Source organism: Amphiura filiformis, chromosome 8 (assembly GCF_039555335.1).
Source record: "Amphiura filiformis chromosome 8, Afil_fr2py, whole genome shotgun sequence".
NCBI lineage: Eukaryota > Metazoa > Echinodermata > Ophiuroidea > Amphilepidida > Amphiuridae > Amphiura > Amphiura filiformis.
In genome coordinates, this window is record NC_092635.1 from 20,067,561 (window position 1) to 20,085,329 (window position 17,769).

Genomic DNA, 17,769 nt, shown 5'->3' on the forward strand with positions numbered 1-17,769 from the left:
TCAATACAATTCTGGTTTACGCTGCGCACCCTATTTTTTAGGGTGAGAGTTAGGGTTAGGATTGGGGTTAGAGTTAGGTTTAGAGTTAGGGTTAGGATTAGGATTAGGTATTGGGTTATACTTGTGCGCAGAGTATACCAGAATTATTGCCAAAGTTGCGTTGGGGAGATGAATGCTTACATGGGTCAGATTTGAAGAGATTTTAATAGTTTCATGGGTAATATGGAAATTTGAACAAAGTTTTATTAGAATTATTTAAATCCACACATATGCAGTACAAGTACACAGATACCCCAGATACAGGCAGGTCACACTGACAAATTCCTTTTCAGTTCTGTCATCAAATCATGTCTTCATTTTGATGATTTTTTTGTATCCTTTGTATATAGTTACCCTTGCATAGTTTCTCTATTTTACAGTTGGTCACACAAACAAGTTCCTTTCCAATTCTATCACCAAAGCATGTCTTGTTTAGGTCTTTTATATCCTTTAAATTAAGGTTAGCAACTATTTAAAACTGTTGCGATTTGGTAGTTCACAGCATCTTGTGAATGGTAGTGAGCTTTGGCAAAAATTGCATTGATCATTTCATACTAGGGAGCATGTAGAAGAATTCAAATATCACATATACTTTTGTAGGTCCTGTGGTTCTTGAGTTACCGTATTGTTTGTAATAAACGCTCCCCCTCTAATAAACGCCCCCCTCCAATGTTTCTGTGAAAAATTGACAAAAATGCGAACATTTCCATGACATATCGTGTAGGTAAGCTTAAAACTTGCATCAGTCATGTCAGTCACGATCGCTAAATTGAATGGACAAAACCTATTATGACTCAACTCCCATCCATTTCATTGCCTAATTATGGTAGAATTTCACTAATTCCATGCACTTACAGAATATCATTTTCCGTGGGCGCCGCCATCATGTATAGTGTAAATCCCTCCTTTTAATAGGAGCACCATCGGGAAATTGAACACAATTTTAAAGCTTTTTCACTGACAATTCACTTCCAATAAACGCCCCCCTTTTGGAAAAATGCAACGCCCCCGGGGCGTTTATTACAAACAATACAGTATGTTGTAAGAGGGCTGAAACAACAACTCTTTTGTAAAACGTACATAACTCATTAACAACAATAAATCAGGCAAGTTTTCAAAGTATATGATTTGTAGAATGAACTTTCACTTTTTTGGCTGCTTCGACCAACAAAACGTTGTGTAGTACACAACGTTTAAGGGTAATCCATGTGTACCCTTAATGCTAAATACAACTTACATCTTCTTCTACTGGTTTCCTGAATTTCTCTGTGATGCAGACCTCCACATACTTCCAGAGGAATATCAGTAAGATTGCGATGGGCACCATATACAACTCAAAATTCCACACGATTAGCAAGTAGGCCTGTAAATGTAATAGGAGATCGAGGTAGCACATTGGGTAAATTACATGTAGGCATGATAAACCTCACCTTAAATGTCTAAGGTTTTAAGCATTTATTTTTAAATACATTATTCTGTCATAGCTTTGAAAAATTGAAATATTGCTTATTGTCTTGGTTTCCGATTCATATCGTCTATCTCATCTCAAGTTGAGAGTAACGCCATATTGGATTTCGCACTGGCAGATTCAAATTGTGTGCTAACCTAATCCTGCAGAGCATAATACACATGCATAGAGGGCGATTTGTCCATACACTGGCCACGCAACATGTAAATGCACTGATTCAAATCTACTCACAACTTGAGATGAGGCACACTTACTATAACAAACTTATTCAGTTACACTCTTTACTCACATTACAAATACCATATTCGATCTAATTAGTGCTCTCAGTGCTTTAGTCTGTCATTTTTAGGGGCTTATAAATAAATAAAACACAAATCAGGATCATCAGAGGGTTTAAAAGGTAATTTCATTCAGACACTGGATGGAATTTAGTTGTTTCAGATTTTTTTTAACCATTGGTTTCTATGGGACAGGAAATTGTCAAAAGTCGCGTAGAAAATCTTCAAACGTGACCCACTTTGACTACCAAATAGTGGGTTTGGCAGCCCAGTATTGCATATAATGGTTTGGCAGCCCAGTATTGCATATAATAGAACCATGTGGATTGGCCATGGGGAAGAAACACAATCCCTAAAAGTATCTCTCCAGAGTGCAGCATACAGATTTGATGATGGTCAACATCTAACAATATACAGAACTTATGTCAAAACAAATTTTGCTGTTACAAATGTATTTCTCATAGATCTAAAATATATTTAAACACTTCTTCGATATTGGAAGTTTTGAAGATTAAAAAATAAGCTATGATTTATTTTTGTTGATTTTTTTTTAAATCTTCATTTTTAAAAATCAGTTACAACTTATATGTATTAGTATGATGCAGAAACCACTGAGGTAACTTACTAGGAATGCTATAAGGCTTCTTGACTTGCTCTCCCACTGAAAGCAGCTGTTAATAAACTTGCCCGTGTCTACCATAGCACTAACTAGCCCTGTCACACGGGTAAGATTATACTGCAGTACCTACAGACAAAAACAGAAAAAACAATTATAAAACTGGAGCACTTGTACTATATGTGTCCAACACCCTCTGAATCTTTTAAGAACTGCGCATCATGCACTGACAAAAACAGAAAACACAATACCTAGAAGTACAAAGTTACCAAATATATTAAATTAAGTTTGTTATCTCTTCACAAAAATGCATACATACATATAGATGAGTCGACCTCATTGTTTATCAACAAATGTGAGGGACTGGCATATTGATATACTTGAGCGAACTGCATACAACCACTACACTGTTCAATAGCCCTGAGCAAAATATGATGTGTGTGCATACTACCAGGCAAAAATAATGAAAATTGTGATGATGCACACCGCACACTACCAGGTAATGATGTCAGAAGTCAACTCATCTATAATAGGTCTAGCTGCTTTTTTACCACTAACACTTGAATAATCACTTGAATAATCAACTAAATCTATTTACATTTTTGGTGTGTTCATAATAAGTAAATGTTTCAACACAATAATATTGAATAGGATCAAACTGTCAAGCTCATGTTGCCTTTAGCCCGTAATTCTTTAAATGAAAAATGTAAGATAGACTGCCCTCAATAGACTAAGTGAAGTTTACATGTATTATCATGAGTTATCATTGTAAGAAATCTCTGTATTCTTACAAAGAGTTCTTATTGTAAAAAAATCTCCAATGGCAAACCTGTTGTGATCCAAATTTTACATGTTTGGACAAGAAAACCTAAGCCATCAAATTTTCTAAAATTTAACATTATTGAAATTTAAATGCATTGATATATTAATCAGAGGGAAATATTTATGATATAGCCAAAACAATATTTCTGTATATTTACAAGTTGAGCAGAAATATTACAAATAAAACACATTATAACTTACTGATATTTTGAACTTCTGTTCTTGGTCCATGTACTTCTGTTCCCTGGGATTGAATGTTCTTACAGCTGCTCTTACCTGAAATCAGAACAATACAATATAACAGATACTAATAGATACACAGATAAAATAGCTATATAATTCAGAAAGAAGATGGATACCCTGGCACTATGTCCACAAATGGAGGCGAGGAGCATTAATTCATATCACATGTTTTGACAACTTACTAAATGGAGTTATATTCTGCACATTACTTCTATAACATATCATCTAGCATTACTCAAAGCTGATGCCAGCATATCTGAGAATAATGGTAAGAAAAATTCAAGATGGATTGTGTTCAATAAAATAAGCACAAAATATTCAATTCAAATCATCTGAGCAATATAATCTCTATTAAATAAAGGTGGGTGACGTGATTGACAGCCACATCCCCTGCTACTTTACCCACTAACAATGAAGATTTTGGTATCCGATGAAAGCTCATATTTTTCTCATAATTTAGGCCAGAATTCATTTAGAGGTTATGAAAATATTGTACTTTTTAGTAGGGTACTACACCATGAAGGTCATGTAATCTTCAATGGACCATGGTAATACACTTTAATTTTGTGCTTTGAGAATCCAAACTGCTGGAGTAATCAAACTCAAAACTTGGAATAAGAAAGAATGGGTGATGGGCCTCGATGTGAGGTAGAAAATATCATGCATTACAATTGAACCACCGCCTTTAACAAGGTCGCCTGTAATATCACTACCATGTAATACTCACATTATTCCAGATGACTTCCATTTCCAATAAGATGGCTCCTTTGGCCCTTCTTCTTAGTTTCTTATCTTTCAATGCGTAGTACTTTCTCTCACCATTCTTTATCTAAAACAAACAAATTACCATGGTAACAAACATTGGGACTTATTAATGCTATGCTTTTGATAAAACTGAATCATATTTGAACCTTTGAACATTCTATTATACTACTTGGCACATTTCATGATTGGCTTTATAGATATGGCAACATACAGCTATCTTCAGAAGATAGCATATCTTTACACCCTCAGAAAACAGGTTCTGAAGTGTCCTCCTAGGAGAACGAACTCTCAAAATGATTCCTGAAAATCCATGAACTCTCTGGAGAACTAATTCAGGTCCTGCATGGTTTTTAGAGTACCACAAAAGTTCCTCAGGGTGCCAAAAGATATGATAATTACCTATATTTCATTTAAATAAATACCCTAAATTATGTAGTTTGATTGTATTTCACAAAAATGTGTTAGAAAAGTCCTCAACCTAGAATGCATTCTTTAACTAAATTGTCAAAAGAAAACCTGATGAAATGTTTCAATGGCACGACACAATGATTGCATCAAAGGAGTGACACAAGGTGTATTAGGCCTAAACGTTATATTTTACACATAATTCTTAGTCAGTGGGAGTGGTCTATTAGTAGACACATAATCTGATTGGACAATCGCATGATTTTGGGTGTCGTCTATCAGGCTGTAGACGACCCCACGTCATCATCAGTGTTGATAACGCGTAACACGCTCATAGAGGTGCACATATGTATCGTGTTGTATGCGTAGACGAAGTGCCAAATACTCGCACGTGCTAGCAGTAAGCGTACATGCAACAACAGATGTGAAGTTGTAAACAAGTTTCGTTCATTTTAGAAAAGGGGATTTTTTTATGACAGTAACTTAATTTTTGCTTTAAAAAATAGTTTACAGTTATCAAAATAATATTTAACTGACTAAGAATGAGAATAAACGATAGGAATTTTTATTTTGACTATCCTCTACCTATGATAGACAACAGGCAGGTCCAATATTTTTTATCTACTCAAAATATTGGACCTGCCTGTCGTTTTTCACACGGTAGAGGATAGTCAAAATAAAAATTCCTATCGTTTATTCTCTAATTGTTTTAGCTTGTTTCTGTCTGCTTTTGACAAGGACACAAATACCTCAAATTTTTCCTGGTGGATAATGTCATCAGTATACAGGTGGTATAGGGAGTCTGGAATCTACTTTATCTATTGACCTTTTTGGTAAATCCCATAAGCCTTTGCGAGTACACCTGAGAACTCGTCATTTTACGTCACACCGATCTGCGCTGATGCGCACATCATTTATCAAACATCATTACTGCGCATTGCAAGTCGGCATGACATAAAATGATGAGTTCTCAGGTGTACTCGTAAGGGCTTAAGGGATTTACCGAAAAAGTCAATTACTATAGACTCACCTTTTGTATAGGTATAGCAATCTTGCCCAGGAACTCTGGACTTCCATGTTTATCTTCATCAAACACTGTCACTTCTAGTACCGAATGAATGTCTTTAATATTGCTGAAATAAATTATCAAATATAATAAAACCATTAAATACTATTTCCATCTAAACTTGTGTGTGATGTATCTATACTAAAAAAGGAAGAATCTCTAGTTGTTCTGGCTATATCTTTCATCATGCTTTGCTGTAGCAATCTGCAACAGTACTAGTGATTGTGCTGTGTGTAAGGGTTTTGGGAATAAATGCAAAATTGTTGAATGTTTAGAAAAGATCATACAAAACAGCTTTCTTGCTACAAAACTATCCTGAAAAGTGAATGATGAGAAGGGGGAGGAGGAGGAGGAGGAGGAGGAGGAGGATGGTGTCAGCAAAATCATGTGTATTCGAACTATGTGGATTAATCACTCATTTGCCACAAAATTGGTCACAGATATCAACTGCATAATTTGATTGCGCACGATGCATGGTCGCAAATAAATATGCAAACAAAGACAGAATTATCACTAAAATTCATCTCCATGGGATTCATGCTATCAACATGATGAGAAGGAGCCTGTGCAAGGCATGCAGGCATCCCACTAGTTGGATTTGAATAGTTGAGAGAAAATAGTAGCAAATGTGCATTTGAATGAGGTATAATAATCCAGAAATGAGATGATACAGGACATGCAATCTGATCCATGAGGTACCCAACAAGATTCTTGCCTTTGTAGCTAGGCAAGGGGGTCATCCTGTGTGTAAGGTTGTATGGGATATAGAAAATTTCAAAACAGGTTTTATGGCATTCCTTTATCTTAGACGGAATCAATAGATACTTCTGTAAAATACACATTGTTTTATTTCATTCATAGCCGCAGGTCATGGGTACTGGATCATCCGTTGCATTGGACATATGGTACCTATTACATGTTTGTTTGCATATCTGTTTGCTGTTCACACCATGTGGAAACACACTTGCCTTCTGAAAGACAGAAATTTGCACAAGTATGTCTCAATTAAAGTTCCAGTAGAAGAGGAAATGGAATGAAAGAAATTAGGCCATCCCCACTCCCAAAAGATGAAATAAAAAAAGTTAAATTATTTGACAACAGAATAGAATTTGTCAACCCAATTTTAATGATTGCTCTAGTGGCTTACTTGGGAAAATAAATTCTGTAAATGGGCATAATACGATTTTTATTATCGATGAAATTATACCATTTGGGAAGGGGTGGGCTGTCAACAGTGATGTGTGACCCAAGGAACAGGGTTACCACCATATAAACAATATGGTTTCCTCCTAAATGAGTTATTTAAAAAAAATCACATTTGGTTCCACATTTTAAGTACAGGAATGAGTTGAAGCGCTCCAGAGACCAGAACAATATTTTGAACATGTATAAAATGCTTAATGTTTCAACCTTGTGTCTATAATAGTTGGGTCTGGGCCATACACCCTTTAAACTTGAAGGGACTTTGTAGTGCCCCCTCAAAGGTTGTCGGTAATATACTTACAATGTGAAGACTTTGCCCCATTCAGGATTGAGTGTTTTATACATGGTCTGGGTCTGTAATCTGGAATTCACTAGCTCTAATACACAAAATGGATCACTCTTGCCTGGAAATAATGAAAAAATAATAACTATAAATACATAAATGTGTACATCATATAATATATAGTTAATCAAAACAGCTGAAGATAGTGCTCGATACTATTAGATAGTAGAGCGTGTAATAAAATACATAAAACAACGTAATTATGTTATAACAGCATGATTTATTACTCGGAGTTTCACGCCTAAAACGGCGATCATCAGATAAATAGCTGAACACTGAACTGTAACTCCAAAACAAAACAAATAAATTCACAGCGTTGAAAGCGTCACGCGTCTTCACTAGAAAAGCATGACAGCTCACGAGGCGTAAGCAACTTCACGCAAGTAATGAAGTGCGCATTTATTTTTTCTTTGCGCTGCTTGGTGGTTTCCGACCGTGTCGGCATTTTGAGATGAGTTCGGTTTTATTATTGAGGGTGTTAGGCCCTTTTGCACGCAGTATTTCTAATTTCTCTTCAATGCATAGGTTGCATTGTCCTGAGTCACGCCTGTGTGTGTTTGATTCTTTCAAGATTTCCCAGTAGATAGAGTAGTTGCTTCCTTTTCTTTTAAGTTGCCATACATATTTTGAGAGTTCTGTTTCCTTCTCATATTTGTCATGTTTGAATGATTTGGTGTGGTTGTTGAACCTCTGTTTAAAGGTTCCGCCTGAAAGTCCTATATAAGATTTAGATTCTGTATTCGCTGTTACACTGGCTTTATATACTAAAGCACTAGTCATGCACTTTCCACGGAGGGGACATGTTTCTTTGACTCTACAGTTGCAACTTTTTGTTGATGGCACTTGGTTGGCTTTTTTGGTGATTTGTGAGTTGTGAGATTTGATGATTGATTTCATATTCTTCATACAACTGTAGCTGATTTTCACCGTGTTCCTGTTAAATATTTTGTTGAGTTTGTGTCCACGCGGGAAGTGCTTGGCCAGAAGCTTGATGAACGTACTCCCTACATTTGATTTCACGGCTTTGTTGTACGGAGGGTTAAACCAGGTGACTTTTCTGGTGCGGGTCTTTTCTTCTTTGCTGATGGTCTCGTATCATTCTCCTTGGTGGTGTATTGAATGGATTCAGCGTGACCACTTGATTTCAGAGCTTCGTGCATTATGTGGGGCGGCTTTCTTGAAGACGTCGTGGTTGGACGAAAGTGTGGAGATTCTTTTCCGATGGCGATAGGGATGTGGTTGATGACGTGAGGTGGATGGTTGGATTGGGTATTGATGTAGACTGGATGGTCGTTGGGTTTTCTGTAGGCTTGATGTATACCGGTGTCGAGGTTAAGGTTAACATCTAGGAAGTTGACTGATTTCATGTTGGTTTGAACAGTTATCTTTAGTCCAAATGATTGGAAGATCTTTATGAGCTGTTTTCTTGTTCTGTCTGCTTGACTTCCTGAAAGGTTTTTTAGTACTGCAAGACCGTCGTCCCTGTAGAGCCCGATACTAGTTGCATTGAGTTTCATTTGTAATGTTTGTAAGATGAAGAGGCCTACTAGCTCACAAACTTCTGCTCCGTCAAATCCCCCCATTGTGACATCAAATGCGTTGTTTGCGTCCCTCTTCACCCATGGATTGCCTTTGTTATCGAAGAGGAGGGACTTTCTAGCATGCATTATCGTTTCCTGTTCTATGTTTGAGATAGTAGTGTATCGTTTAGCCCAGTTTAAGGATTTGGTGAGAAGGTCTTCCGATATTGATGGATAAAAGTCTACGATGTCAAATATTAGGAAGGTGAGGGTGTGTTTCTCTTGTAGACCATCGAACCATTTTAGTACTGAGGACGTATTGGTTCACGTGTAATTTTAGTCTGATGTTATTATTTATCCGGTCTAGCATCTGTTTACTCACTCTTCCTAATTCTGTTTTTGCTGGGTTGATTAGTCTGCATTTTGGATTGGTTTCAAAGTTGTCTTTGTGTGTCTCATTTCAAAAAATAGCTAGGAATAAAGACCAGACTCATATCAAGTGTAGGTCACTTCAAATCATCCTCAAGTCAAATTATATAAGGAATGATCAATGTATTCCTAAACCATGTGACTTGGGATGATTTGAAGTGATCTCCACTTCGGAGATGAGTCTGATATTATTCCTAGCTATTATGTGAAATGAGACACATGTAGCAGCCGACAAGTGCATCGTTTTGATATGGATGTACACAAATATCAAATAATGACATGGAGAGATTTCCATGCATTTATGTATTACAGGTAACTTTTACACAACAAGTATATAATATCACCCTAAAACAGATCCAAAGAGCAATGAATGACATCAGTTGTAACATCTTCAGTACAAATTTGATTTGTCCTTATTTTTATTATGTAATTTGCCATTAGAAATTAAAAATGCACTTTTCTTGGGTTCCTGCTCAAGAAGCTTTGCAATATACACTAGCATTCAAAGGACACATGTTACAAAAATGTAATTAATAATTGTGGAACATGTTTACTAAATGTTGTACTGTGATGTGAGCACCAGCTGTGTGACATGACAACTCGCATGAATGCAACAATATACTATGTGACCCCGATACAAAGAAATTTAACATCATCATACAATTACAATAATATTATACAATTACAATTATTGTTGTAAATATGTTTAATACGGTACATTTTGATTCACAATGATATGACATTAGCCTTGAATTGAAATAAACTCATGGTGGGCAAACTTCTGTTGCAGATGAAGCTTGTTCCACAATGTAACACCTCTAAAGTGCAATGTACGCTTCACAGGATTTATACTCCAAGATGGAATAGCAAAAGTATTGCATGATTGACTGCAAGTACTCTGAGAGTGAAAATCTTGATTAAAGATGAACTGAGAGACATTTAAAAATCATGAGAAGGAGATGGTTTGTCCGCTCAAGTGATTTGCTTTATTCAGTGCATTGTTCTCCATCTTCAATAGTTTAGCCTATCATCTGTCAAAATGGAAAATCCCCTGCAAGATGGCTGACTCTAACCTGGCCTGATTTACAACTAGCACCGGACTCTTAAGACTGTTGCTAAAATTTACGGTACCATTTGGAATCCTGGATCCACATCTGACATTTGGACAACACTACATGTGGTTGGCAATATGGTATGAAACCAACAGTGTTGTTTTACAACACAGATGTGATTTTTGGCACTTATTGATCTTTTCTAGTTCATATGACTTACCTCCAAAGTCAGCAGAAGCCAAATTCTGAGCTTTGACAACTGCGGTGGAAATGAGAACAAAAACAAATTTAAATTATTTCAAACATTGGTAAACTAGGAGATAGAATTTATAATAAATGTACCAATAATACTTTCATGGTGACTCCATTCTTATTAGTCAAGTTAAGTCAATCAGTAAGGCATTAAATTTTAGGGGATTGTACAGGTTGTGCCCATTGTAGCTGTGAGTCCCTGATTGTTGCTAAATTGTTATATGGTGTGTCTTGGGCCACAGTTGTCAGCAAATACCTGTTAAGTGTGCTGAGGTTTGTTGGCTTATACCTTTGCGTAATGTACTATAAATCACTGCGCCTTGTTATATGTATTGTTACATTTATATAAAATCACAAATACTGACCTTTGATCTGCAACCATCCTGTGTCTTTGATATATTTGAAGGAATTGGCTAAATTCTGTAAAAGAAATAGAATGGCAACAATGAAACCTAACTGTCTAGCTTGAATATTGTAGGTCAACAGGCAGGGGCGGATCCAGGAATTTTTGATAGAAGGGGCGCCTTTTGGTCAACGACGAAAAAATGGTGTTAAGGGGGTTACCCCCTCGAAAACTCAACGGTTTTGGCCCATTGTTTGCTGCTCATGGCCGAATTTGTTCATTTTTTTAAAATTTCTTTCATTTTTTGTATGTTAAGTTGGGCGGCGCCCTTTGCTAGGCTAAATCCGCCCCTGACAGGACAGGTAGTCCATCATGTGGATTCAAGAATAAGATACCATGTAGGTTTATAAGACAGTTAAAAGAGCAACTTTGAAGTGGAATTACGTATTAGGGTTTATTATTACTCGCATTCACCCACAACCATAGACATTTGGTGGAGCCTTGTTTTTACACAGGCAAAGCGAGGGCATACATACTGTGTCATTTCAATATTGAAAGACTGGTAAATGCAAACAGAACTAGATGGACCGCGGTTCTCGGATGTCGCGGTTTTCGACGCACAGCGTCGACCGAGATGCCTCCACCAAAGGGAGCGAGGTGGCACTCACAAGTTGATACAAAGCTGAATTTGACCTTAGATGACACTTGGATGACCCCAAAACAACCTTCCAATGACTCCTGGGTGACCCTGGATGACCTTCAAAAATTTTGAAGAAAAGACCTTCCAAAAATTTGGCTCTGAATGTTGACTGTACCCACCAAATTTCATGCCCATATGAGTTGTTATCAATTTGACCTTAGATGACCTCTGGGTGACCCCGGATGACCCCAAATGACTTTCCAAATATGTGGCTCTAAATGTTGACTGTAGGCCTACCCACCAAGTTTCATGCACGTATGACAGTTTTTACTAATTTGACCTCAGATGACCCCTGGGTGACCCCAGATGACCCCAAAATGACCTCCCAAAAATCTGGCTCTAAATGTTGACTGTGCTCACCAAGTTTCATGCCCATATGATAGTTTTTACTAATTTGAACTCAGATGACGCCTGGTGACCCCAAAATGACCTTCCAAAAATTTGGCTCTAAATGTTGACTGTACCCGCCAAGTTTCATGCACGTATGACAGTTTTTACTAATTTGACCTCAGATGACCCCTGGGTGACCCCAGATGACCCCAAAATGACCTTCCAAAAAATTGGCTCTAAATGTTAACTGTACCCACCAAATTTCATGCCCATACGGCAATTTTTACTAATTTGACCTCAGATGACCCCTGGGTGACCCTGAATGGCCCCAAAATGACCTTTCAAAAATTAGGCTCTAAATGTTGACTGTACCTACCAAGTTTCATGGCCATATGACAGTTTTTGCTAATTTGACCTCAAATGACCGCTGCATGACCTCAGGTAACCTTGACCCACTAACCAATACACACTTGTTTTCCCTGGGGTCAAGATGCACCCACCCACCAAGTTTGAGGAACGTACGACCCCTAGTCTCCGAGAAAAGAGGTAAATAAGGAAAATGGGCCCCCTGACCTCAAATGACCTTTGACCTCAGTATATGACCATGAACCTCACCCAAAAAAAAGTAGCCAGAGTTTTTGACCATGACCCACCTATCCTGAAAATCTGAAGTCAATCCGCCCATCCATGCCCGAGATATAGCATCCAGACGGAAGCACGGAAGGACGGACATTGCAAAAACAGTATGCCTCGGGGTGGAGGCATCAAAACCGTAAAAAGTGATTAATAATCAATTAAGGACAGTGTGCCCACTGTTACAAAGCAATTTCTTATGAGTGTGTCCCCAATTGACATGGTCTACAAATGCACACACCCATCCAACTTACATATCTTCTATGCAGCATCCTGGTGACATTGGGATCAGGTTTAAAGTTAGCTAAATCTGAGATACTCTCTCCTCCCTTGGTACCGCTGATGGTGAGAAGGAGGAACAACATGCCAGCTCCATCCTCAAGCTCTATATCTAACACATGGGTCTCTTCTCTCTTCAAAGTAGCCAAGTCTATAGATGCTCTAAAAGGAATGAAGTGTTAAGAAAATAGAATGTTACATTTGAATCTGTGGTAACTTTACTGGCACTTTCAGTTCAATAAAAGCAAGAAGATTGGCAAGATATTATTGTTATTGATATTGTGCAACTTACAGAGAGATTACAAACATTACAATGCATACCTTTTTGTTTTCATCTATGAAATTTTGACAAAAAGTTATAAGGAGAGCTAGATTATCATCCTTGGTGCCTCCCCTGGATGGAAAAAGGCAGGTTGGTTCACCCATACATGCACGGTACAACACCCAAACCACCCTGGCTTAGGGTGGAGCCCCACAAATGACCCGCTCCAGATTGACCAAAAAATACCACAGCATGTATGTACATGTTATCTGTACACTTAATTATTTAGTGCAAGCAAACCATACCCGAAGGTTAATTCACAGTGAGATCCAACACCCTGCACATCAGCTAACTAAGCAGTCCCCCCTTCCTGGTACCTCCCCTGGAACAAGGTAGGGTCGTGTCATACACAGGGTTAGGGTGAAATTAAAGTTAAGCCAGCATCCCCTGGTTTATCAAGTTTCTATACCTTCAAGCTTAAGAAGTAAAATGAACCCATGCAGCTGGTTCATTCAAACTACTATCAGCAGTAAATAGTCACTTCACTAAATGTACATGGTTCTCACCTGCCCATGATGTCATCCTTAGAGCCCACATCTTTATCCCACACCGATATCTCCAGACCAGATGCAAGATCATCATAAAGATGAAGATCAAACTGTTCCATCCATTTTGGGTTTAGTGTCTTTGGCTCCACCTACAATAACATAACAAAAGGTAAATACCATTCATTCAAATTCATACAATTGCACTAAGATATTACAATTTGCTTTTATCACTAGCCCCACACACACTATATGATGTGATCAAGTGCGTTGTATCAAGCAAAAGTCAATATTCATATTTAAGTACAGACCCGCCAACCTACCGAAGTCAGAATGAGGGACATTGAGACCAAAACCTTGTACATGTACACAAACCAGGTACCGACAAATTCAAAGACTTGAGGTGTGCAATACTTTCAGAATTCAGAGAAGGTTTTGGAGGTCTGAATTTATCATAATAGACTAAAGAGAATGCTATAGCAAATTTTAAAGTGACATTTTCATCATTTTCTGTTGTTCTTACATTTAAATTTGCCATCACTGAAATTGTCAGAAAACAGGACTGTCCCTCATTTTCACTTTGGTAAACCCCAAATGAGGGACAGTCCCTCAAAATGAGGGACAGTTGGCAGGTCTGTAAGTATCTTCACTATTTAATGGCACTGTCAGTAATTTTATAATAAACTAAAAATTATCCAAAATCACATGTTTTACATTTTTGTAAAATGTATAAGTGTGCTTACAACCAACAACCAGTCTAAGTCCCTGTGTATTATATGATGTAAGTTCTCGCATATTCATGAGGGCCGATTGTGCGATCGTGCCGTGTCTAACAATCACACCAGCGCTGCATGCCTTCACGTATACACGATAGAGCGTTGCGTACTTTCGCGATTACGCAATAGACCGTGAAAATATGCAGTAATTGCGTAGCAGTCTCGCCTGTCACATTTCATGGAACAATCGGCCCTCATTATCGGGTGATGCTGAGACTTTGACTGGTTGCACGCGATCTGTTTCTTCCTCCTCTGTGGTGCTAACATACCCTACAAGTACTAAGACAAATGAGGACTTCAGGATAGCATTGGATATCTTAGTTAATGTTGAAGCTTCTGACTATTCCCACAACAAATATAGCTACAGTCCACTTGGCTTCTTTGAGAGAGTAGTATCCATGTGCGACACATGTGCAATCAAAAGTGGTGTACCTGTAGTGTACGATGTGGTGCAAAGTGATTGCATTAGTACAGATACACAGACTTTATAGATCACACATGTATCACATGCGGAGGCTTCTGTCTTGAGGAAGCCAAATGGACTATACTATTTCTGTGAGATTCCTGCTGGTTTTCATACAGGGTCCCCACACCTTGAAGCCTTTAAAATTCAAGGACTTTTCAAGGACTTTCAAGGTCCAAAAGCATGATTTTCAAGGACTTACCACAACACAAAAATCATGATGCAGCTCTCCATGTGCCACATATTAACGAAAGTAAGCTCCTCTCCACTCCCCAAATATTGTCAAAATTATACTTTAGCTAACATTCCAATTTTCAAGGACTTTCAAGGACCTTGTGCAAATTTCCAGGACTTTTCAAGGCCTTGAATATGTGTTTTCAAATTCAAGGACTTTCAAGGACCGTGGGAACCCTGTTCATAACAAAATTAATCAAAATTGTCAAATTTTCAAAATCAGCAACACTTACCCGACTCTTGTATTTCTCATTTCCCAACTTAAACTTGACATACGGATCACTTAATCCATTATCATCCATAGGTATGAGATTCTTGCCTTCTAACAGCGTCATAGTAACCACACCTGACCATAGCTGAAGCTTGATACCCTTCTGACTACCTGACATACTTATGGGCTCACTCTGCCTTCGTCGCTTGGAGGAAAACTGCATGGAAGAAAGCAAAAAGCAAGACAAGTGTGGGTTAGATATTATTGTGGATATATCATGTTTCATACCATTATTTTGTAATACAGGTGTCATCTCCTTATTATGCTAGTCATGGCCCACATTTTCTATGCTTATATAGAAATGACTTGAAACTACATGGAAGAAAGCAAAGTACAGTCAAAGTAGGTTAACTATCATGATAAGAGAGATATATATTCTGCACTGGTATAGTTTCCTTTTCTGAGGACTAGTCATGGGCTCACTCATTGTCTTCTATGCTTGGAGAGAAACTGCAGTAAAATAAGAGAGAAAACTTGTGTGCAAGCTGACAGAATATAAAATATGGTACACTGTTAGATACAATAGGTTCTTGGCTGTCCTGTATGTAGAACCCTCAAGAAAAAGGTCCTTGAAAATTCCAAGAACCCAAAATGGTTCATTCTGGCCATTACATAACCCTTTTATGTCTAAAATGGTTCTATCTGCCTTTTGTAGTACCTTTTGAGTTCTTTGTAGTACAGTTGAGGTTCTACATGCAGGTCTGATCATAGAACATTTTAGGTTCTACTAAGAACCTTTTTTCTACTAAGAGTGTGAATGGCATATTATTAGCATGTGATATGATTTCCCTTGCAACAAAGATATCCTGAAGAAATCTTTGCATTTGCTTGAATGAAAACTGTTGAACAAAACCAAGAAGTAATGTGCATACTTATACTATAGATGCGTGTGATCTCTTTTTCAGAGATATTTCAGATTTCACACCACCAAATAGTATTATATGGTTGTGCGCCCTTAATTTCACTTCTCAGAAAAATCCATGCATTCTCAATTTAAGCATTAAAATGAGCAGAAATTTGCATAATTTTAGCCAAATTTGGATTGGTCATAATTAGTAATATTAATTCCTGCAAGTGTACCACAGATGGGAGAGATCGAATAACTTTTAAGCAGCATTTTCTTTACAGAAACACTGGCATGGTTTTGCCTGTAAAATAGGCAATTCCTGGACATCGTAGACTTCGAGGGCCAGTCGTAAAAAATAATGACGGTCAACCTATATTTTTTCCCAGCCAGAGGGATCAGGCAAGGGCTGATTTCAACCATCATAGCTGTCGCTCCTGTGAAGAAAAAATGATGTTTTCTTAAGGCAAATTTAGCACATATCTCTATGGGACTCTGATTTGGTGATGTGAGATCATAAGATGCCTGTGGACATCAATCAAAGCAAGTCTTGGACTGAAGTAACTGACAGCAACTCGATCAACTAAAACTAAAATGTCAGCATATGCTTATACAACAATTTGGCCTAAAACAATATTCCAGTGGTCGAACATCCAGGCATGTTGTTCCATATGCACAAAATTTCAAGCACACAACCAGCTCGAAAAAAAGGGTAAATGCAGAAAGAATACACATAAACATACTGGTTTCTCTGACTGCCACTTTCGCGTCACTTTTCCCCTTTTGTGTGACGTGTGATGTCGGCCTGACCAAAAGAATAGACAATATGCTACCTGCTAACAAGTACATCAACAACAAGTGAAGGAAATTGCTGGGAAGAATATACTCCATGCTGATGTGACATTTCCTGTAATTGGCTCTAGACATTATTAACTACACTGTCAAATCCTTCAGCAGAATAAGAAAATTGGTAAGAAAGATTCAATGGCTCTGGAACCAGGAGGGCAGCCCCCCCCCCAATAATTTTGGTGGCTATGGAAAAGTATCTTTGGCCCTCCAATAACTTGGGCCATGTGTCATTGCCCCCCTCCCCCATATTTAAAATCTTCCGGAGCCTCTGGGACATTTTTCAAACTGAAATGACATTTCCTGCACTGGCTCCAGACACATAACACATTATTAACTACACTGCCTGACCAAATCCTTCAGCAGAATTGGGTATCAACAAAAGGGAAGAAAATTGCTGGGAAGGATATTCTCCAAACTGAAGTGAGATTTCCTGTAATTGGCTGTCAGACAGATAACTCATTAACTACACTGCCTGATAAAATCCTTCAGTAGATTTGGGCGAGTGTAATAATTTAATTAGATTTCATACTTCAACCAACATTCTTTCTTAGATCACAAAACTAAAATCTTCAAATTCAGCCTAAGATGATAAAAAAAACAATCCCTATTATACGGCCAGACTAGATAATATTTTACACTTTAGAGAGATAAGCTATTGTAATTTGTTTTTTACTGTATGTATGAAAAATCAGCAGCTTATTTTTTTGTATGTGGAATAATTTTGACTGATAAAATGCAG

At 37.7% G+C, this 17,769-nt stretch overlaps 1 protein-coding gene across 1 annotated transcript in view; it reads right to left on the reverse strand.

Moving 5' to 3' along the window:
- LOC140158779 (multiple C2 and transmembrane domain-containing protein 1-like) overlaps positions 1–17,769 on the reverse strand; it is a 240,123-nt gene that overhangs the window by 12,223 nt on the left and 210,131 nt on the right. The window contains exons 7-17 of the mRNA XM_072181991.1: positions 15,300–15,494; positions 13,615–13,745; positions 12,762–12,948; positions 10,867–10,921; positions 10,470–10,508; positions 7,207–7,309; positions 5,667–5,769; positions 4,194–4,295; positions 3,425–3,499; positions 2,411–2,530; positions 1,277–1,402 (exon numbers count right to left, since the gene is read on the reverse strand). Coding sequence (XP_072038092.1) covers positions 1,277–1,402; positions 2,411–2,530; positions 3,425–3,499; positions 4,194–4,295; positions 5,667–5,769; positions 7,207–7,309; positions 10,470–10,508; positions 10,867–10,921; positions 12,762–12,948; positions 13,615–13,745; positions 15,300–15,494 — 1,236 coding nt within the window. The remainder of the gene's footprint in view (positions 1–1,276; positions 1,403–2,410; positions 2,531–3,424; positions 3,500–4,193; positions 4,296–5,666; positions 5,770–7,206; positions 7,310–10,469; positions 10,509–10,866; positions 10,922–12,761; positions 12,949–13,614; positions 13,746–15,299; positions 15,495–17,769) is intronic.